Source organism: Mustela nigripes, chromosome 1 (genome assembly GCF_022355385.1).
Source record: "Mustela nigripes isolate SB6536 chromosome 1, MUSNIG.SB6536, whole genome shotgun sequence".
Taxonomy (NCBI): domain Eukaryota; kingdom Metazoa; phylum Chordata; class Mammalia; order Carnivora; family Mustelidae; genus Mustela; species Mustela nigripes.
In genome coordinates, this window is record NC_081557.1 from 33,439,794 (window position 1) to 33,463,109 (window position 23,316).

Consider the following 23,316-nt stretch of genomic DNA (forward strand, 5'->3'; position numbering starts at 1 on the left):
GTTGGACCCTTACCTAAGACCAAATACAAAAATTAACTCAAGATGGATAGGATATAAATAAAAGACCTAAAACCATGACACTTTTTTACATGAAAACATAGGGGAAAAGCTTCACAACATTGCATTCGGCATTGCTTTATTTGATATGATGACAAAAGCAACATAAGGAATAAAAAGGCAAATTGGATTTCATAAAAACTTTTTAAATTTTGTACATCAAAAGATACTATCGAGGGTCTGGGTGGTTTAGTCAGTTGAGCGTCCAACCGCCGGTTTCAGCTCAGGTCATGATTTGTGTCATGAGGTCAAGTGCCTACATAGGGCCCTGCACTAAGCAGGAAGTCTGGTTGAAGATTCTCTCCCTCTGTCCCTCCCCCCATACATCTAGATGTATTTTTTTGTAGGTTTAATATTCCAGTTTTGAATAACCAACAGTGATTTCTAAGTTCTATAACTTCTACTCATATGCTTGACTAAAGCATGAAGGAGAATCATGTGTGCTCTTAAAGTTGATGTATAGAGTTGGGACACTTATTTTACTTATAAATAAACCTAGTTAACTTCTGATCGTCTGATCAATTTCATATTTCTTTTCATCAAATCATTTGATGAACATTTAATCATTTCTAGGTACTATTCTAAGCATTTTACATGTACTAACTCATTTACTGTTCAAAATAACCTTCACAGGCTCTATTATTAGAGGAAAAGGATGTGCAGCATTATTTACAAGAGCCAAAATATGGAAACCACCCAAGTGCCTATCAATAGATGAATGGATAAAGATGATGTGGTGGAATATTACTCACCCATAGAAAAGAGTGAAATCTTACCATTTGCAACAAAACGGAAAACTTGGAGGGCATTATGCTAAGTGAAGTAAGACAGAGAAATACCAATACCATACAATTTCACTTATATGTGGAATATTAAAAAACAAACAAACAAACAAAAACAGACTCTTAAATACAGAAAAGAAATTAGTAGTTGCCAGAGGGGAGGTGGTGGAGGGATGGACAAAATAGATAAAAGGGATTAATAGATATAAATTTCCAGTTATGAAATAAATAAGTGATGGAGATGAAAAGTACAGCTTAAAGAATGTAACCAATAATATTGTTATAATGTTGTATGATGACAGATGGTGACAACACTTATTGTGGTGAGCACTGATTAATGTATAGAATTATACATCAATCAATATCCTATGTTGTATACCTGAAACTAGTATAACACCATATGTTAATTATACTTCAATAGAAAAAAAGATGAAGAAACTGTACTTTTAATATTTTAAATAAGTTCTCAATATCATACCACTAGCAAATGGTGAGCAGGTTCAAGCCTCAACAATCTGGTTCCGAAATCCATGATCATAATCACTATGCTATATTCCCTCCAAACACATATGAGTTCTTGTGAAAGTATAAGCAGATTTTCCTTTAAAAAATGACCCCCAAAGGGGTGTCTCGGTGGCTCAGTGGGTTAAGCCTCTGCCTTCAACTCAGGTCATGATCTCAGGGTCCTGGGATCGAGCCCTGCATCAGGCTCTCTGCTCGGCGGGGAGCCTGCTTCCTCCTCCTCTCTCTCCCTCTCTGCTTGCCCCTCTGCCTACTTGTGATCTCTGTCTGTCAAATAAATTTTTAAAAAATGACCCCCAAAGAAAGCTATGCATAATATAATTCTGAATTTGGAGATTTTCAGAAGGTTAGAATTATTTATCACAAAAAAGGCAAAGATCACGTGCATACTTTTTGTTTGTGAAACTAATTCTTAAGACTGATTATTAAGGCACTGAGACATTGAATAAGTACTGTTACCTTTCAACAACTTGTTTATGTATATTTTTCCACTGCTCTTTGTCTGAATCAGTTCCTAATTTAGGGTTTAGAGTCTTCAGAGCAACACCAGCAACATTCACCCCACTCCATAAAGGCACTGAAAGAAACACATCTCAGAATAAATTCTTCTTTCTTGTACTGCATCAGTTCTTTGAGTTCAGTGGGTTTCTATTATAAAGTTAGGTAACTATTTTACACATATATAAAAATAAGTTTTAAATGGACAAAAGAAAGAAACAAAAACCAAAATTATAAAGTATTAGAAAAATATGTAGTAGAAGTCATTTGTAATTTTGTGGTATAGGAGGCATTTAAAGCAAGATGCATCTGCAGGATCCACAAAGAAAAGGATGAGATAAAACATCAGAAGGAGCTCGAAGGAAAAGAGCAGCAAACACTACACAACAGTAACAAAGAGCTGACAGGGAGTAACTGTCAACCCGGAACTCTCATTCAAGAATGAGGTGAGTCTAAAACACTTCCATATGAACAAAACTGACAAGATATACTTCCTGAAGATATACTTCAGGAAGAAAGAACTGAATCCAGGGGAAGGAGACAGATACAGGAAATAAAGATAAGCAATACAAACGGCAAACAGGTACACAAATCCAGACAGGTGTTACACTTAAATAGTAATAACTACTTTGGAGAGACGAAAACAGAATGGAACCCCAAAAGTAGTTAATACTGTTGTCCCTTGAACAACACAGGTAGAACTGTGTGAGTCTCCTTATACAAGAATTTTTTCTAGTAAGTATATTGGAAAATGTTTTGGAGACGTGCAACAATTTGAAAAAAACTTGCAGATGAACAAGAAAAGAGCATATAATATGTATAACATACTTTGATTGAATTAACTGCTTATGTTACCACTAAGGCTTCCAGTCAATGGTAAGCTATCAGTAATTAAATCTGGGGGGAGTCAAAAGTTATATGCAGATTTTCAACTGTGTGGGGATTGGAACCCCTAACCTCCATGTTGTTCAAGGGTCAACTGTAATTACATATGTGAGAGAACAAGGTCAGTCAAACTTAATACATTGTAAGGTCTATTCCAAAGAAGAATAAACAGACTAATTATTTTGAGGACAAGTATGAATATAGGTAACCACTTACAAACTGATTGTATAATCCAAAGTAGTAAAAGAAATTAAAGAAAGTTTAACTGATCAAGTAGAAAGCAGTAAAGAGAAAAGAAACAAAAGAAAATCTCACTAAATTAAATAATAAATATATTCAAATCAATACTAATCAGAATATACTACTTTTTAAAAAATAAAATTATGGAATATTAAGTGTGAGACATTAAAACATACCTAGGAAAATCAATTTTAAGGACTTTGAGGAGGAAGAACTGAGTTAAGAAAATAACACAAGCAAAAAGGGTCAAATTAAGGCACTGGTGAAACAAATATTTATCTAAGTCAAATCAAAAACATTTGTTTTGGGGGCGCCTAGGTGGCTCAGTGGGTTAAAGCCTCTGCCTTTGGCTCAGGTCATGATCCCAGTGTCCTGAGATCGAGCCCCGCAATGGGCTCTCTGCTCAGCCCCTGCTGAGCCTGCTTCCTCCTCTCTCTCTGCCTGCCTCTCTGCCTACTTGTGATCTCTGTCTGTTAAGTAAATAAAATCTTTAAAAACAAAAACAAAAACAAAACAAAACAAAACAAAAAAAAACATTTGTTTTCTAAAGTAAAACACCATGGTATGAGAAGTTCAGCTTGGGAAAAGTAATTGAGAAAGGTCATGAAAGTGTTTTCTGGTACATTTACCAGAATGGTAATTACACAGATATGTTCACTATTTGATGATTTATTGAGCTATAAATTTATATTCTGTACAATTTTTCAGCATGTTTTATATATACTTAAGTGAAAAAAGTTTTAAAGTATATGATAAATTTTATCATGATTTTAAGAATATCTATTATATTATGACCCTTGAAGTAAAAGGACAATAGAAAGGCTCACTAAATGTTTTGAATTAATGAATGATTGAATGAACAAATGCTCCCTATTCCCTATAAAATGAGTTTATTGACATTATGGAAAGATTTGCATGTATGCCAAATTAGAGAACATTGTAAGAAGTAGAAAGTTCTAACTGTGCAGCAGATATTAGATGTTTAAGTTCAGAAAAGAAAAAGGTCAGTGTGGCCTAAGTAATAGTTTAAACCACATATTATATAATATTACTTACATGAAAAATCTGAAATAAATGAATCCGAAAGTAGATTATTGGTTGCCTGAGGCTAGCTTTCGTGTGAGCACAGTAATGGGAGTTTCTTTTTGGGGTGATGAAAATGTACTGTAATTATCTTGTAGTAATGGTTGCACAACTCCTTGAATATACTAAAACCCATACACTTTAAATGGATGAATTTTATAATATGTGAATTATATCTTAATAATCTTGTTAAAAAATCAAAGTAAGGTAAAGTTCTCCAGATATGAGAAACTCTCATAAAATAGCTATACGCTATGTGCACTATTTTATGAGAAGTAGCTAAATCCATGAACAGAAGACAAAATATAGGAATAGAAAAAGATAAACCAGGGCAGTACCAACAAAATGAAAGTTATGTAGCTATATTAAAATCGGGAAAAAAATGGACTTTAAAGAAAATAAGCATGATTAGAGATAAGTATGATTACGTAATGATAATAGGTTTATACTTACCACTAGAATCACCATGTTCTCCAATAATCCAACCATGGCAGCTTGCGGGATGGACACCCAACTTCTCTCCAATTAGGTAACGGAAACGGGCAGAGTCTAGATTACAACCACTTCCAATTATACGAGTTGCAGGTAAGCCACTTAGCTTCCAGACCACATATGTCAAAATATCCACTGGAAGAAACAATTTGTTAGAAAAAAATTAATGGTAACTTCCTTGTAAAATTTTCTTTTCTAAATAGATAAATTGTCTTTTTAACTTTTATTTTATTATTTTTCTTAAGTAGGCTCCACGCCTAGCATGGAATCTAATGTGGGGCTTGAACTCATGACCTTGAGGTCAAGACTTGAGCTGAGATCAAGAGTTGGATGCTTAACCAACTGAGCCTCCCAGGCACTCCTAGATAAACTGTCTTAAAATCAAATACAGATTCATTACAGAGTCTAAAGTGAAGCAAATCAACAAACAAATAAGGATTATCTCTCACAAAGGTGTTAAAAAGTTTAAATTATTCATGATGGGGCACCTAGGTGGCTCAGTCATTAAGTGTCTGCCTATGGTCAGGTCATGATCCCAGGGTCCAGGGATGGAGCCCCACGTTGGGCTCCCTGTTTGGTGGGAAGCCTGCTTCTCCCTCTCCCACTCCCCCTGCTTGTGTTCCTGCTCTTGCTGTCAAAAAAATAAAAGCTTTAAAAAAATTATTCATGATAAGAATTTTAAATTTAAAAAAACCTCTTTTGAGATGATGTATCTATATTAAATAAGCAGTCAATTAATTCTACCTTCTTAAGCACAACCTCATCTAATCTATCAGCATCTCCTACCTAAAATAAGGCCATATGCATGATCAGGGCCATATGCAGATGTGAATGACAAAATTCAACATTTGTTCATGAAAAAAAAAAAAACTTTCTGGGGTGCATAGGTGGCTCAGCCAGCTGAGTGCTGGACTCTTGATTTCGGCTCAGGTCTTGGTCTCAGGGCCCTGGGACTGAGTGCTGTGTTGAGCCCCACTTCAGGCTTCCTGCTGAGCAAGTCTGTTCAAGATTTTCTTTCTCCCTCTCCCTATGCCCCACCCCCTGCTCGAGTGGGCTCTTTCTCTCTAAATAAAATCTTTTTTGGGACGCCTGGGTGGCTCAGTTGGTTGGACGACTGCCTTCGGCTCAGGTCATGATCCTGGAGTCCCGGGATCGAGTCCCCCATCGGACTCCCAGCTCCATGGGGAGTCTGGTTCCCCTCTGACCTTCTCCTCGTTCATGCTCTCTCTCACTGTCTCTCTCTCAAGTAAATAAATAAAAAAACTTTTAAAAAAATAAATAAATAAATAATAAAATAAAATAAAATCTTTAAAAAAAAAAAACTTTCTACAACTGTAAAACAAAGGGAATTTCATAAGAAAACTCACATTAAACATCATACTCCATGATGATTCACTCCATGAATGCTTTCCCACAAGAAAAACAATCAGGGAGGTATGTTCCCTCTCGATATTTGGGCAAGGATGACACAAGCCTCCAACACCAGAGGATGGAGATATAAATAGTATTTACTGGAGAAAATGTTAGAAGCAGAGAAATAAGGAATCACACAGTGTGCACTGAATTCCCATTATCCACACCACAAGTTAGGCAGGGATCCTCTGTACACAATACAGCCAAGTGCAGAGGAGCCTCCTTTGGCTAGCAAGCTCGGTGTTCTCTAGAAACTCCTCCAAGAGCAAAAACAAGTCAAATTCCACCACCACACTGTTACATATCTGTAAGTTAGCTTTGGAGTGGGGAAAGAATGCTTAGTTTCTTTAAGTAACAAGAAATTTACCAAGGAGTATCTGGGTCTAGCAATAATAGGGAATATGTATTTCCAGGACCAAGGGACACAGATGCCAGTAATGCAGATTATCGGTTTAAGGCCTTGCTGTCTCTCCATAAGCTGGCTCAGTTCTCTGAGCTACCAACAGCTCTCTGATAAGCTACCAAAAGGAGGAAGGAAACAAGCCTCCAGAGTCAGCAGATTTATATCTGATTACTACTTACATTGACCTTCGTGCTGGGGGGTCCTAACCAGTAGAACGAGGCAAGGAAATAAATAGGTCTTTCATTGAAAAGAAAGAATTAAACTTAATAAAACTGTTTAAAGATGACAAGATAATATAGACAAAATATCTTAAGAATTTGAACAAAATTACTAGAATTAGTAAGTGATCTTAGCAAAGTTTTGAAAATACAAAGTCAATATGAAAAAAACAGTAGTATTTCTACATACTAGCAATAAGCAATGGGAAAATGAAATGTAAAGACGATTTTTTTTATAATAGCATCAAAAATATGAAATGCTTAGGGATAATTTAATACAATTTGTTTAAGACCTATATCCTTAAAACTACAAAACACTGCTAAAAGTGAATAAAGAAGACATACATACATGAAGAGATATTCCATATTTGTGGACTGGGAAGACCCAACAGTGTTCAGATACAATCTCCAAATTAATCTATAGATTTAATAATCTCAATTAACATCCCAGCATGTGTTTTTTATAGAAATGGATGATCTAATTATAAAATTTATGTGAAAATGATAACAATATGTAATACCCAAAGTAATTTTAGAAAAGCATAAGAGGGAAAAAAAAGAAAAGAAGAGCAAAGATGATTTACATTAACTGATTTGAAGATAGTGTGATAACAAAAAATATGAAGATCAATGAAAAAAATAGAGAATCTAGAAATACTCACATAAATGATAATTTTCAAAAAAGTTATCAAAGCAATTCAAATTAAAGAATTATTCTTAATAAATGTTGCTAGAAAAACTAGATACATCTTTGAAAAAAATGAATGACACCTTACATCAAACACTAAAATTAATATGAAAAGAGCTTCAGTCCTAAATATAAAAGATAAAATGATAAAACTTATAGGAAATAATAAAGGAGAAAATCTTCAGATTTAGGGTGGGCTAAAGACTTCTTAAGTAAAAGTCAAAAGAGCACAGGGGCGCCTGGGTGTCTCAGTTGGCCAGCTCCTGATTTTGGCTCAGGTCACAATCTCAGAGCTGTGAGAGGGAGCCCTTCGTCGGGCTCTGTACTCAGTGCTGAGTTTGCTTGAGAGCTTTTCCTCTACACCCCTCTCCCTGATCATTCTCACTCTCCCTCTTTAAATAAATAAACAAATCTTTGAAAAATAATAATAAAAAAATTAAAGTCAAAAGAGCATAAAACATAGATAAGAAACTGATAAACTGGACTTCACCAAAAGACATACTCTACTCTTTGAAAAATACCATTAGGAACACAAAAAGGCAAACTACAGACTGAAAGAAACTTATGTAATACCTATATCTGACAAAGGGACTTGTATACGATGTATATAAGAACTCTTATAATTCAACAATTAAAGGTTGAGTTATAGATCAAAAGAATTAAAAGTCAAAAGATATAATTTTTAAATATTAACAAAAGAGATGCATAGAGCATTCACAAAAGAAAATACACTAATAGCTAAGGAACACAAGAAAAATGCTCAACATCTTTGATCATGAAGGGAATACAGTTAATTAAAACCATAATGATATTAGAATGACTAAAACTGAAAAGACTGACAATACCAAATGTTGTCAAGGATGTGGAGCAAGTAGAGCTCTCTTCTAGTGCTAATGGGAATGTAAAATGAACAATCACTTTGAAAAACTGTTTGGCAGCTTCTCACAGAGTTAAACATACACATACCATGTAAGCCATCCTGGTATTTACCCAGAGAAATAATGACATACACCCATGAAAATACTTGTTCACAAATGTTTATAGCAGCTTTATTCATAACAGCCAAAAACTGGAAATAACCTAGTATCTACCAATGGATAAATGGTTATGAATGGATAAACAAAGAAAATCTTAAATTATTTGAAAGATTAATTACTCTTCAGCAGTAAAAAAAAGGAATAGATCATTGATACACTGAGCAACATGGATGAATCCCAAAGTAATCATGCTAGGTGAAGGAAACCCAACAAAAAGGATTATATTCACTAATGAATGTATGATGCCATTATATGAGATTCCAAAAAATGGAGCCAGAGGTAGAATAAGCAACAGACTGCAAAAAGGCACAAGAAAAGTTTCAGAGGTAATGGAAATATACTTATCTTGATTATGGTGGTGGTTTCATGAGTGATTACATCTATCAATACCCACTGTGGAATGACATCAGCAACACAGCCAAATAAAACAAACCTTCTTACCACCCACTCCTCAAAACCAACAATCCGGCATCCACCCATGGACAAAAGTGCCTTTGTTAGATCAGTAGGATTCAGCACTATACGCCAAGGAACCCAGCAGGAGACTCACACCCATGTGTCAGACATGTAATAGGCACAGAGGCTTCAGTCCCAGCTGTGGACTCTGCAATGGGCCATGAGCCAATTCTAGTCCCACTTTACTGCAGTCCAGGAGCCCCTGGAAAATACCATCTTAAGACAATACACCCAGGGATAGGACAGCCTTTCTGGAAGTTCAGGTTTCCAGCAGAGAGGACCCAGCACACCACTGGGGCAAAACAATGAACTTGGGTGCATTGTAGAGGGTGAGAGGAACAGTCTGACTTTACATACATCACTCCTCCCCCAAGGTGGAAGAGCTCAGTGCCAAGAGATGTTCTTAGCTCATGATTTCTCCCACAAAGGAAAGTCTGTGTGTGTGAGTAAGCTACGCAAACTGCTGCCAAAGAAGCCCACTTCTTTCTCACCCCATCCAAAGTATTGAGTCCTGTGCTGCATGACTGGGGAATGAGGAGAAGCTAAGACAGTGGCAGACAGGACTCTCAACGCGGCAATACGAGATACAGATCCTACTAAATGTGCTGTGGACTCCATCAAGAAGTGTGCCCTTAAGCCACTGGGGATGCCTTGGCAGTGGATCGGCTCCCAGTATGTACTATGTGGTCAGCTCCCGGTATGTACTACTCCAATGGCAAGAGGGGGCATTAGCAAATAGCTAGTGAACACAGGCAGAAAGCTGGACCAAAACTGTGGGTCAGAAAGAGACTGCAAACTACAACTTAAGCCACATCCTTGGGAAAGCAAAAGAGAGGCTGTCAGCATCTGGCCTACTGCAATGAAGGTCAAAATAAGGTGCAGAAGCTTAAGAATTCTGCCACAATAGGGTGTAAGATGTGTGAAGAGGCATACACATAGGTCTGAGAAAGCCTCGGAATTCCTAGCAGGGCTGACAGAAGACATTTCTGCTCTGAACTAAGTTGGTAAAGACTAGAGGAGGTTACAACTACTTCAAGTGCAAAGACAGTGACACAGGACTTCAAGGAACAAAAAAATATCAGGGAAACATGACACTACCAAAGATCTCAATCATCTTCCAGGAACCAACCCCAAAGACATGGAGATCTGTGATTTAGCAAACAAAGAGTTCAAAATATCTGGTTTAAGGCAGTAAATGGGCTACAAGAAAACACAGAAATAGTTCAGGGAAATCAGGAAAACAAAAATGAGAAATTTAATGAAGAGATAGAAATCATTAAAAAAAGAACAAAATTCTAGATTTGAAGATTGTAATGAGTGAAATGAAAACTGCACTAGATAGCATCAACAACAGAATGGATCAAGAAGAAAGAATATGGGGCGCCTGGGTGGCTCAGATATTAAGCGTCTGCCTTCGGCTCAGGTCATGATCCCAGGGTCCTGCTTTTCCCTCTGCTTCTCTCTCTCTCTCTCTCTGTCTCTCATGAATAAATAAATAAAATTTAAAAAAAGAAAAGAAGAAGAAGAAGAAGAAGAAAGAATTTGGGTGCCTGGGTGTCTCAGTGTAAGTGCTACCTTTGGCTCAGGTCATTAGAGAAGAGGACCACCACACAGCACAGCTCCTAGAGGGTGTTATTCCTATCCCCACTTGGGCAGTGAACAGTTTGCTCATGGGACACCTGGGTGGCTCAGTCGGTTAAACATCTGCCTTGTGCTCAGGCCCTGATGGTAGGGTCATAGGATGGAGCTCCACATCGGGCTCCGTGCTCAGTAGGAAGCCTGTTTCTCCCTCTCTCTGCCTTGTATGCTTATGCTCTCACTCTCTCACTCTCTCTGAATGTCAAATAAATAAAATATTTTTTTAAAAAAAGAAGAAAGATGGGGCAACTGGGTGGCTCAGTGGGTTAAAGCCTCTGCCTTTGGCTCGGGTCATGATCTCAGGGTCCTGGGATCGAGCCCCATGTCGGGCTTTCTGCTGTGCAAGGAGCCTGCTTCCTCCTCTCTCTCTCTCTCTGCCTGCCTCTCTGCCTACTTGTGATCTCTGTCTGTCAAATAAATAAATAAAATCTTAAAAAAAATAAAAATGAAAATAAAAAAATTAAAAAAGAAGAAAGAATCTGTTGAACTTAACAGATATTTTCAGAATATTCCACCCTCAAACATCAGAATACACATTCTTTTCAAGTGCACATGGAAAATTCACCAGAATAGATCATATATCAGGTCAAAAACAAGCCTCAACAAATACAAAAAGACTGAAGTTAAGCCATGCACCTTTTCTGACCACAACACTGTGAAACTAAAGTCAACCACAAGAAAAAATTTGGAAAGACCACAAATACATGGAGGTTAAACAACATGCTACTAAACGATGAATGGGTCAACCAGGAAATCAAAGAAGAAATTTTAAAACATACATGGAAACAAATGAAAATGAAAACGCAATACCCAAAACCTTTGGGATGTAGTGAAAGTAGTCCTAAGAAGGAACTATATAGCAAGAGATGCCCACCTCAAGAAGCAAGGAAAATCTCAATAAACCACCTCACCTTACACCTAAAGGATCCAGAAAAAGAAAAAGCATAAAGCCAGCAGAAGGAAGAAAATAATAAAGATTAGAGCAGAAATAAATGATATAGAAACTAAAAAAACAATAGAACAGATCAATGCAACCAGGAGCTGGTTCTTTGAAACAATTAATAAAACTGATAAATCTCTAGCCAAACATCAAAAAGAAAAGAGAAGGGATGCCTGGGTGGTCAGTTGGTTAAGCATCTGCCTTCTGCTCAGGTCGTGAGCCCAGGGTCCTGGGATCAAGTCCCACATGAGGCTCCCTACTCAGCAGGGAGCCTGTTTCTCCTTCTGCCTCCTGATCCCCCTGGTTGTGCTTTCTCCCTCCCTCCCTCTCTCCAACAAATTAAATAAAATCTTAAAAAAAAGAAGAAAGAAAAGAGAAAAAAACAAGAAAATAAAATCAAATGAGAGAGGAGAAATAACAACCAACACCACAGAAATATAAACAATTATAACAGAATATTATGAAAAACTATATGCCAACAAATTGGACAACATAGAAGAAAAGGATAAATTCCTAGAAACATAGAAATTACCTAAACTGCAAGAAAAACTAGAAAACTTGAACAGATTGATAACCAGCAAAGAAACTGAATCACTAATCAAAAAACTCCCCGCAAACAAAAGTCTGTGACCGTATGGCTTCACAGGCAAATTCTACCAAATACTTAAAGAGTTAATACCTATTCTTCTCAAATTATTCCAAAAAACAGAAAAGGAAGGAAAATTTCCAAATTCAGTCTGAGACCAGCATTACCCTGATAACAAAACCAGATAAAGACACCACTAAAAAGGAGAACTATAGGCCAATATCTCTGATGGACATAGATGCAAAAATTCTCAACAAAATCCTAGCAAACCAAATCCAACAATACATTAAAAAAATAATTCACCACAATCAAGTGGGATTTATTCCTGGGTTGCAAGAATGGTTTAATATTCTCAAATCAATCAATGTGACATACCACATTAATAAAAGAAAGGGTAGGAGCCATATGATTCTTTCAATAGATGCAGAAAAAGCATTTCACAAAGCATGACATCCATTCATGATAAAAACCCTCAACAATGTAGGTGTAGAAGGAACATACCTCAAGATAATAAAGACCATATATGAAAAGCCCCACAGCTACTATCATCCTCAATGGGGAAAACCAGAGAGCTTTTCTCTACGGTCAGGAACAAGACAGGCATATCCATTCTCACCACTTTTATTCAACATAGTACTGGAAGTCTTAACCACAGCAATCAGACCTCAGAAAGAAACAAAAGACATCCAAATCAGCAAAGAAAGAGAGAAACTTTCAGTATTTGCACATAACATGATACTATAGATAGAAAACCCAAAAGAATCCACAAAAACCTGCTGGAACTGATCAATGAATTCAGTAAAGTTGCAGGATATAAAATCAACATACAGAAATATGTTACATTTCTATACACTAATAATGAAGCAGCAGAAAGAGAAATTTAGGAATTAGTCCCATTTACAATTGCAATACAAACAGTAAGATAGCTAGGAATAAATCTAACCAAAGAAGTGAAAGATCAGTACTCTGAAAACTGTAAGGCACTGATGAAAGAAACGCAAGATGACACAGAGAAATGGAAAGACATACTCACAGACTGGAAAAGCAAACACTGCTAAAATGTCCGTGCTACCCAAAGCAATTTAAATATTTAATGCAATCCCTTTCAAAATACCAACAGCATTTTTCACAAAGCTAGAACAAATAATCCTGAAATTCGTATAGAACCACAAAGACCCCAAATAGCCAAAGCAACCTTGAAAAATAAAAGCAACCCTGGAAACCTCACAGTTCTGGACTTCAAGTTATATTACAAAACCATAGTATTCAAAACAGTATGTTATTTGCACAAGAAAAAAACACATAGATCAATGGAATCAAATAGAAAACCCAGAGATAAACCCACAACTGTAAGAATATCCAATGGGAAAAAGACAGTCTCAATAATATGTGAAAACTGGACAGTCACATGCAAAAGAATGAACTGAACCACTTTCTTACACCACACACAAAAATAAATTCAAAATAGATGAAAGACCTAAATGTGAGACAGGAAACCATTGAAGTCCAAGAAGAGTACACAGGCAGTAACCTCTCTGACATGAGCCATAGCAACTTCTTTCTAGGTATATCTCCTAAGGCAAAGGAAACGAAATCAAAAATAAATTATTGGGGGCACCTGGGTGGCTCAGTGGGTTAAGCCGCTGCCTTCGGCTCAGGTCATAATCTCGCGTCCCGGGATCGAGTCCCGCATCGGGCTCTCTGCTCGGCAGGGAGCCTGCTTCCTCCTCTCTCTCTCTCTGCCTGCCTCTCTGCCTACTTGTGATCTCTCTCTGTCAAATAAATAAATAAAATCTTTTAAAAAAAATAAATAAAATAAATTATTGGGACTACATCTAAATAAAAAGCTTCTACACAGCAAAGGAAATTATCAACAAAACTAAAAGACAACCTATGGAGTGTGAGAAGATATTTGCAAATGACGTATCTGATAAAGGGTTAGTATCCAAAATATACAAAGAACTTATAAAATTTAACCCTCTCCAAATGAATAACCTAATTAAAAAATGGGCAAAAGACATGAATAGACATTTTTCCAAAGAAGATATACATGGCCAACAGATACATGGAAACATGCTCATTATTCATCATCATGGAAATGCAAATCAGAACCACAAGTTATCACCTCACACCTGTCAGAAAGGCTAAAATCAAAAACATAAGAAACATCAAGTGTTGGCAAAGATGTGGAGAAAAAAGAACATCTGTGCACTGTTGGTGAGAATGCGATCTGTTGGGGCACCTGGGTGGCTCAGTTGGTTAAGCAACCGCCATTGGCTCAGGTCACGGTCCCGGAGTCCCGGGATCGAGTCCCGCATCAGGATCCCAGCTCCATGGGGAGTCTGCTTCTCCCTCTGACCTTCTCACCTCTCATACTCTCTCTCACTGTCTCTCAAATAAATAAATAAAAATCTTAAAAAAAAAAAAAAAAAAAAGAATGCGATCTGTTGCAGCCACTGTGGAAAACAGTATGAAGGTTCCTCAAACATTAAAAACAGAAATGCCGGGGCACCTGGGTGGCTCAGTGGGTTAAGCCGCTGCCTTCGGCTCAGGTCATGATCTCGGGGTCCCGGGATCGAGTCCCGCATCAGGCTCTCTGCTCAGCAGGGAGCCTGCTTCCTCCTCTCTCTCTCTCTGCCTGCCTCTCTGCCTACTTGTGATCTCTCTCTGTCAAATAAATAAATAAAATCTTTAAAAAAAACAAACAGAAATGCCATATGATTCAATTATTCTACTCCTGGGTATTTACCTGAAAAAAAGAAAACACTAATTTAAAAAGATATATGCACCCCTGTATTTTTTGCAGCATTACTTACAATAGTCAAGATATGGAAGCAATGTAAGCGTCCATCAACAGACAAATGGATAAGGAAAATGTAGTACATAATGGAATATTATGCAACCATAAAAAATGAAATTGTGCCATTTGAGAAAACATGGATAGACCTAAAGGGTATTTATGCTAATTGAAATAAATCAGACTGAGAAAGAGAAATACCATATGACTCCACTCATGAGTGGAATCCAAAAAAAAAAAAAAAAGAATAAACAAACAAAAAGCAGAATCAGACCTATAAATACAGAGAACAAACTGATGGTTGCCCAAGGGGAGTGGAGTGAAGAGGTTGGGCAAAATGGGTTCAGGGGGAGAAGGAGATTCAGGCTTCTAGTTATGGAATGAATGTGTCATGGGAATAAAAGCTGCACAAGGGGCACCTGGGTGGCTCAGTGGGTTAAGCCTCTGCCTTCGGCTCAGGTCATGATCCCAGGGGCCTGGGATCGAGTCCCGCATTGGGCTCTCTGCTCAGCAGGGAGCATGCTTCTCCTCATCTCTCTCTCTGTCTGTCTCTGCCTATTTGTGATCTCTCTCTCCGTCAAATAAATAAATAAAATCTTAAAAAAAAAAAAAAGCTGCACAAGAAGAAAAAAACTGTAAGATATATATATATATAGACATATGTATACAATTTGATATTGTATATATACAATTTAATATTCATCCATACATATTTATTATATAAATTATATAATTAAAATTTATATTGTATAAATTATATAACTACAATTTAATATTCAGCTATGAGAGAGAAGGAAATCCCGCCATTTGTTATAGCATGGACGAATGTTGAAGGCATTATGGTAAGTGAAGTTAAGTCTGATAGAGAAAGACAAATACTGTATGATGTCACTTACATGTGGCTTCTAAAATGGTCAAACTCATAAAAACAAAGAGGTGGTGGCCAGGGGCTGGAGAAGGGGGGAAATGGAGAGATGTTTATAGTTACGGTTATAAAATGAGTAAGCTCTGAGTATCTAAGGTACAGCATGGTGACTATAGTTGACAATACTGTATTATATACCTAAAACCTGCAAAGAGAGTAAATCTTAAATGTTTTCACCATAAAAAGGAAATGGTAATTATGTGAGGTATTGGAAGTATTAACTAATCCTACTGTGGTAATCATTCTGCAATATACAAGTCTATCAAATCATTGTATTATACACCTTACCCATTATGTCTTTTGTATCTCAATAAAGCTGGAAAAATCATTATATACTTTGAATGGGTACAGTTTATTGTACAGAAACATTACTTCAGTGAAGTTGTTTTTTAAAAATAGTATGGAAAGATCATCTTATTCAGTTAAAGGGAGGATAAAAGACTTACCTGGATTTGAAATAATAAGCATCTTACAGTCAGGACTATGCTGGACTATGGTAGGAATGATTGATTTCATGATGTTCACATTCCGTTGCACCAGGGCAAGGCGACTTTCTCCCTCCTGTTGCCGTGCACCTGCTGTCACAATAACTAATTTGGAGTTTGCAGATACTATGTAATCTAAAAAGAAACAGAAGGCAATACTTGGATCAAGAATGCCATAATTACTGTGCCTTACTTCTTTAAAAGTCTATTGTAAGACCTTGGTACTAAAGTACTCATCTATCAGGGTGCCTGGGTGGCTCAGTCGGTTAAATGTCTGCAGCTCAGGTCACGATCCCAGGTCCCTAGGATTGAGCCCTGCTTCAGCTTCCTGCTCAGCAGGGAGTCTATTTCACCCTCTCCTTCTGCCCTCCCCCACAGTCACACTCTCTTTGTCTCTCAAATAAATAAAAAATCTTAAAAAAATAAAGTACTCATCTATCATAAATAAATAAACAAATAAGGTACACATCTACCTTTATACTGGCATTTACAGATGAAACACTTCCCACGTAGCAATGTTACATCACATAACCTGAAGGAGGCCTTGTTACTATGACTTACCAGTTCTCACATTTTTTTTTTTTAATAATAACATATCCTTTTAGCCCACATTCTCATTTCTTTTTAAGGCCTGAGGCAATGCAAGTCAGCATGCTCTGGCCTCTTAGAAACACCTTATGAAGCTTAGAACTCTGAGAATTTATGTCTGTTTCAAGATTCTAAGAATGAGCATGTATTTACTTCTATGATAAGGGACTAGATTTGAGATCATAAAGTAGTTCTTGATCCTCACAGGAAGGTATAAACTACTTTCTAAGTCTAATGATCAGTCATACAACTGTTTCACCTATTAAATCCAATGATAATATGATATGATGCTCACTATCCCATAGTGGACTTTAAAAAAAGCATTATATACCTTGAACTCATGGTCCTGATGTCAAAGTTGTATGCCCTTCAAACTGAGCCAGGCAGGTGTCCCCAGGCTCCTTTTAAAAAAGGAAATCTGCTGAATTTTAAAGACATTATTGTATCTCCATTTATGGCCATTTCATATTTTACTTTTTTTTTTTTAAAGATTTTATTTATTTACTTGAGAGAGAGACAGTGAGAGAGAGCATGAATGAGGAGAAGGTCAGAGAGAGAAGCAGACTCCCCATGGAGCTGGGAGTCCGATGCGGGACTCGATCCCGGGACTCCAGGATCATGACCTGAGCCGAAGGCAGTCGTCCAACCAACTGAGCCACCCAGGCGTCCCATTTCATATTTTTCTAATCCAAAATCCAAAACAGGAGATAAACATTTTAATGTTTTCCCTGTCTCAGCAAAGATTTTAACTAGAAAGATAAACTTAGAAAGATGGCATGTCTTAGCCTAACATGTTTCAAACATTCTCTAGGAAATTATCTCCCTTTTGTATCAAGTAAAAGACCTATAGGAGGAAGTCCTTTTCTCTCTGCACAGTTTACTAATTCTTGTTCAAAGACCTTGCTTGACATTCACCTTCTTTTTTTTTTTTTTAAAGATTTTATTTATTTATTTGACAGAGAGAGATCACAGTAGGAGAGAGGAAGGGAAGAGATCACAGAGAAAGAGGAAGGGAAGCAGGCCCCCTGCTGAGCAGAGAGCCCGATGTGGGACTCAATCCCAGGACCCCGAGATCCTGACCTGAGCCGAAGGCAGCGGCTCAACCCACTGTGCCACCCAGGCGCCCCGACATTCACCTTCTATAAAGTCTTATCTAACCATAGAAATCCAAAGTAATCTCTCAGTCTCTCTCTTTCCCCACCCCTCTTTCCCCTCCTCCTACCTCAACTCTGCGGAGTCATTTCTCCACAGTTCAGATTATTTGAAATATTACAATGTCCAACAAATACAATTAAACTTTCTACCAAAGTAAAAGAAAAGTCTTTTCATCATCTGCCTCCAAATTATATTACTAGCTTTGTGTCTTAATTTTATGTCGGATTTTCCAGGTCCCCTGATTCTGTAATGCCATCATCTCTTCACCTGTTATTTTCCTTTGTAAATATAACTCAAACCTCCAAGATACAGCAAACCATAATGATCTGGAGCGAAGGCTCTAAGGTCCAACTGCCTGACTCTGCCACTTCTTGCGGTGTGACTGACCCTGGACAAGTACTTTGCCTGCTCCTCTGATCCTTATATCCTCATCTGCCAGACTGAGCTAAAAACAGTTTTTCCTTTATATGGTTCTTAAAAAACGATTCAGCATTGCAGCGCCTGGGTGGCTTAGTCATTAAGCATCTGCTTTTGGCTCAGGGCATGATCCCAGGGTCCTGAGATTGAGCCCCGAATCGGGCTCCCTGCTCAGCAGGAAGTCTGCTTCTCCCTCTTCCACTCCCCCTTGCTTGTGTTCCCTCTCTTACTGCCTCTCTCTGTCAAATAAATAAATAAAATCTTAAAAAACAAAAAGGGGCACCTGGGTGGTTCAGTGGGTTAAGCCTCTGCCTTCAGCTCAGGTCATGATCTCCGGGTCCTGGAATCAAGCCCTGCATTGGGCTCTCTGCTCAGTGGGGAGTCTGCTTCCCCCGACCCCTGCCTGCCTCTGCCTACTTATGATCTCTGTCAAATAAATAAATAAAATCTTTTTAAAAAGTAAATAAATAAAGAGGGGCACCTGGGTGGTTCAGTCGTTAAGTGTCTGCCCTCAACTCAGGTCATGATCCTGAGATCCTAGGATCGAGTCCCACACGGGGCTCCTTGCTCAGCGGGGAGCCTGATTCTCCCTCTGCCTCTCCCCCTGCTTGTGCTTTCTCTCTCTCTCTCTCTCAAATACATTCTACTGGGCAATCAGGCCATCACCATGGTGAAGCTGAGCAAAGAGGCCAAGCAAACAGAGGCTGGGGCAGCTCCTCAAAGATGACCAATATGCCACCCACTGGGACTTTGGTCCTCCCATGATTTACCAGGGATTTTAGAGATGTACAGATCCTGGAAAGCCTGAACCAACTGCTTTGAACCTACTTTGGGGATAAAGGACTATTCAGTTATCTGGATTTGGAAGTAAGCAATAGACAGGACCAACATGAAAGGCATGCACACTAGCTGGGATAAAAGATGGGACCTCATTCAGCCATTCACCAGTTGGATGGAACAGGCTTCTTACCACATAGATGCATCTGTGGCAGAGTGGAACTTCTACGGAATTATTTATGAAAGGCTGCATCAAATAGGTGTTTTTTTTTTTAAGATTTTATTTATTTATTTGACAGATAGAGATCACAAGTAGGCAGAGAGGCAGGCAGAGAGGAGGAAGTAGGCTCCCCGTGGAGCAGAGAGCCCGATGTGGGGTTCGATCCCAGGACTCTGGGATCATGACCTGAGCCGAAAGCAGGGGCTTTAACCCACAGAGCCACCCAGGTGCCCCTCAAATAGGTGTTTTTAATAATCTTTAAAAATGTCTATTTGGGGGGGCGCCTGGGTGGCTCAGTGGGTTAAGCCGCTGCCTTCGGCTCAGGTCATGATCTCAGGGTTCTGGGATCGAGTCCCGCATCGGGCTCTCTGCTCAGCAGGGAGCCTGCTTCCTCCTCTCTCTCTGCCTGCCTCTCTGCCTACTTGTGATCTCTCTGTGTCAAATAAATAAATAAAATCTTTAAAAAAAAAAAAAATGTCTATTTGGGGACCTTTCAATTTCTAAATGAATTTTAGAATGAATTTAGTGTCTATAGAACATAAAGCATTTTGAGATTTTGACTATGGTTGTGTATCATCTATAATCAAGAGAAGAATGGACAGCTTACAAATAGACTTCCATATGCAAGGTCTATCTATTTATGTATATAATATCATTCAACGAGGTTGTCTTCTTTTCTGAATAAAAGCTCTATAGAGATCTTGTTAGATTTATTTCACGTACTTCCTATTTTTGATAATGTAAATAATAGGTTTAAATTCTTCTCCTTGTTTTTGACATATATATGTACAATTAAGTTTTTATTAATAACTATGTCAACCATCCTCACTAAACTTTTAGCTCTATATGTGGTCTCTTTTATTATTTTTTTTTCCTTTACCTTCTTTTTGATTCACTGGTTATGTTCTTCTAATTTTATTACTTCCCTCTTACTAATTTAGAGGTTTCATTGTTTCTCTTCTTTTAAAGATTATCACAGCAGTTACACTATGCATATTTAAGTTATCAAAGTCCAAAGGTAATCATCACTTTTCCATCTGCCCTAATGACTGAGGAACTCAGAACACTACTTCATTCCCCATTACCACATTTCACACCCAGATTTATATGCTATATTTCAAAATTTTTTAATCCTATATTATATGGTCTTATACAATTTGTATTTATTTAGATTTGTCCTCAATTTTACCATTTTCTGTATTCTTCACATTTTATTTTTGCATTTCAGAACTTGTATCTAAGGTCACTCTTCTTTTGCCTTTTGTATATATTTTTGCATTTTTAAATTTTTAATTAAAATTTTTTTTTATTTAAGTTCAATTTAATTAATATATACTGTATTATCAGTTTCAGAGGCAGAATCTGGTGATTCATCAGTTGCATACAACACCCAGTGCTCATTACCTCAAGTGCCCTCCTTAATGCCCATCACCAAATTACCCCATCCCCCACCCACCTCCCCTCCAGCAATCCTTAGTTTGTTTCCCATAATTACCGAGTCTCTTATGGCTTGCCTCCCTTTCTGTTTTCGACTTATTTTATTTTTCCTTCCCTTCCCTTATGTTCATCTGTTTTGTTTCTTAAATCCCACATGAGTGAAATCATATGGTATATGTTTTTCTCTGATCAACTATATTGCTTAGCATAATACCCTCTCGTTCCATCCATATCATTTCAAATGACAAGATTTCATTCTTTTTGATGGCTGAGTAATATTCCTGTGTACATATATTTATCTCTCTTCTTTATCCACTCATCAGTAGATGGACATTTGTGCTCTTTCCATATTTTGGCTTTGCATTATTAGCGAAGGTCTGATTAGTCTGACTGAAAATGTATTATAACCTTATTCTCTCTTTTTTTAAAAAAAAATGTATTTTATTTATTTATTTGACAGAGAGAGATCAAGAGTAGGCAGAGAGGCAGGCAGAGAGAAAGGGAAGCTTGATCCCAGGACCCTGAGATCATGACCTGAGCTGAAGACAGAGGCTTAACACACTGAGCCACTCATAGTCCTATAACCTTATTCTTGGAAGATATTTTTGCTGGGTAGAGATTCTGGATTGACATTTACTCTTTCTCAGCACATTAAAACAATATCATTTCATTATATTTTGGTTTCACTGTGCTGTTGATAAGTCAGTTATTCTTTCCTTTTTCTATAATTTGTCTAGTGACTTTTTTTTTCTCTTTGCCTTTAGTGTTTTTTTTTTTTTTTTTAGATTTTATTTATTTATCAGAGAGAGAGAGGGGGAGAGAGCGAGCACAGGCAGACAGAATGGCAGGCAAAGGCAGAGGGAGAAGCAGGCTCCCCGCCGAGCAAGGAGCCCGATGTGGGACTCTTCCCAGGATGCTGGGATCACGACCTGAGCCGAAGGCAGCTGCTTAACCAACTGAGCCACCCAGGCGTCCCAGTGTTCTGTAATTTCACAAGAATGTGTTAGATAGGATTTCGTATTTATCCTTGAGACTATTTGACTTGAGTATGTGTGTTATTTTTCATTAGTTCTCAAAAATGCTCAATTATAAATCTTCCAATATTTCGTCCTCTCTGTTCACTTTTCTAATTATATGTACATGACATCACTTTATCCTCTATGATTCTTAGCCTGTCCTATTTTCTACTTCTTGCTGTCTTTTTTTTTTTTTTAAGATTTTATTTATTTATTTATTTGACAGACAGAGATCACAAGTAGGCAGAGAGGCAGGCAAAGAGAAAGAGAGAGAGGAGGGGAAGCAGGCTCCCCGCTGAGCAGGGAGCCCGATGCGGGGCTTGATCCCAGGACCCTGGGATCATGACCTGAGCCAAAGGCAGAGGCTTTAACCCACTGAGCCACCCAGGTGCCCCTCTTACTGTCTTCTTTGTAATTGCCTTAGGTTCATCATTTCCCTCTTCAGTGTGTCTGCTCTATTATTAAATCCATTAATTTTTTTATTTCATCCTATTTAGAAGTTATATTTGACTATTTTACTTTTATTTTTAAAGATTTATTTATTTACTTATTTATTTGAGAAAGGAGGAGAGAGTTGGGGGGAAAGGCAGAGAGAGAGAATCTCAAGCAGATTCTGCACTGAGCACAAAGCCCAGCATAGGTCTCAATTCCATGACCCTGAGATCATGACCCAAGCTGAAATCAAGGGTTGGACACTTAACTGAGCCACCCAGGCACCCTTATATTTGGCTATTTTAAAAATATAGGTTTTCCTGTCTTATACTGATATTTTCAAGTTGGTCCTTTATTTCTTTATGTGGAATAATTATAGTTAATTTCTATTTGTGTTTCAGAATTTCAACATCTGAAATCTATGGTAGCCTTTTCTGTTACCTCAGCTGGTTCTTGCTCATGCATTTTCTTGGTAGATTTAATTAGTCCTACTGTGAGATGTTCATTTTTTTGGAATATTATTTGTGGAACTTCTTTGAGCCCTGAAATAAAGTGGGTTACTTCTAGAGACTCCCTTAAGTCTTTTTTTAAAAGATGTATTTATTGGGGTGCCTGGGTGGCTCAGTGGGTTCAAGCCTCTGCCTTTGGCTCAGGTCATGATCCCAGGGTCCTGGGAATGGAGCCCCACATCGTGCTCTCTGCTCTGCAGGGAGCCTGCTTCCCCTCCCTGCCTCTCTGCCTACTTGTGATCTCTGTCTGTCAAATAAATAAATCTTTTTTTTTTAACAATGTATTTATTTATTTGAGGGAAGAAGAGAAAGTGGGGGAAAGGGCAAAGGGAGAAAACCTTCAAGCAGCCTCCCCACTGAACTCGGAGCCGCTTGACCCACTGACCCATGAATTCCTGACCTGAGCGGAAACCAAGAGTCAGACATTTAACCAACTAAGCCACCCAGGTGCCCCAAGATTATCTTAAGTCTTAAGACTGCTTGAGATTTTTGGGGGGATTTCAAATAAGGGCCAGCTGGTATCTACAATCTTGGCGACCATTTCCTTCCTTTACTCAAGCAGCTGAGACGCTTGATTTTACTGTCAGTCCCCAGAGATAGGGAGAAACGAATTACTTCAA

The 23,316-nt window shown here is 37.9% G+C and overlaps 1 protein-coding gene and 1 pseudogene across 2 annotated transcripts in view; one reads left to right on the forward strand and one right to left on the reverse strand.

The window, feature by feature from the left end:
- LOC132010818 (L-lactate dehydrogenase C chain) overlaps nt 1-23,316 on the reverse strand; it is a 45,245-nt gene that overhangs the window by 11,754 nt on the left and 10,175 nt on the right. The window contains exons 3-5 of one of the 2 annotated variants that reach the window (XM_059388710.1): nt 16,107-16,280; nt 4,521-4,694; nt 1,821-1,938 (exon numbers count right to left, since the gene is read on the reverse strand). In XM_059388710.1, the coding sequence (XP_059244693.1) occupies nt 1,821-1,938; nt 4,521-4,694; nt 16,107-16,280 (466 nt within the window). The remainder of the gene's footprint in view (nt 1-1,820; nt 1,939-4,520; nt 4,695-16,106; nt 16,281-23,316) is intronic. The other variant, XM_059388719.1, reaches the window with a different exon arrangement.
- On the forward strand, nt 18,973-19,144 carry LOC132010811 (mitochondrial import receptor subunit TOM7 homolog; annotated as a pseudogene).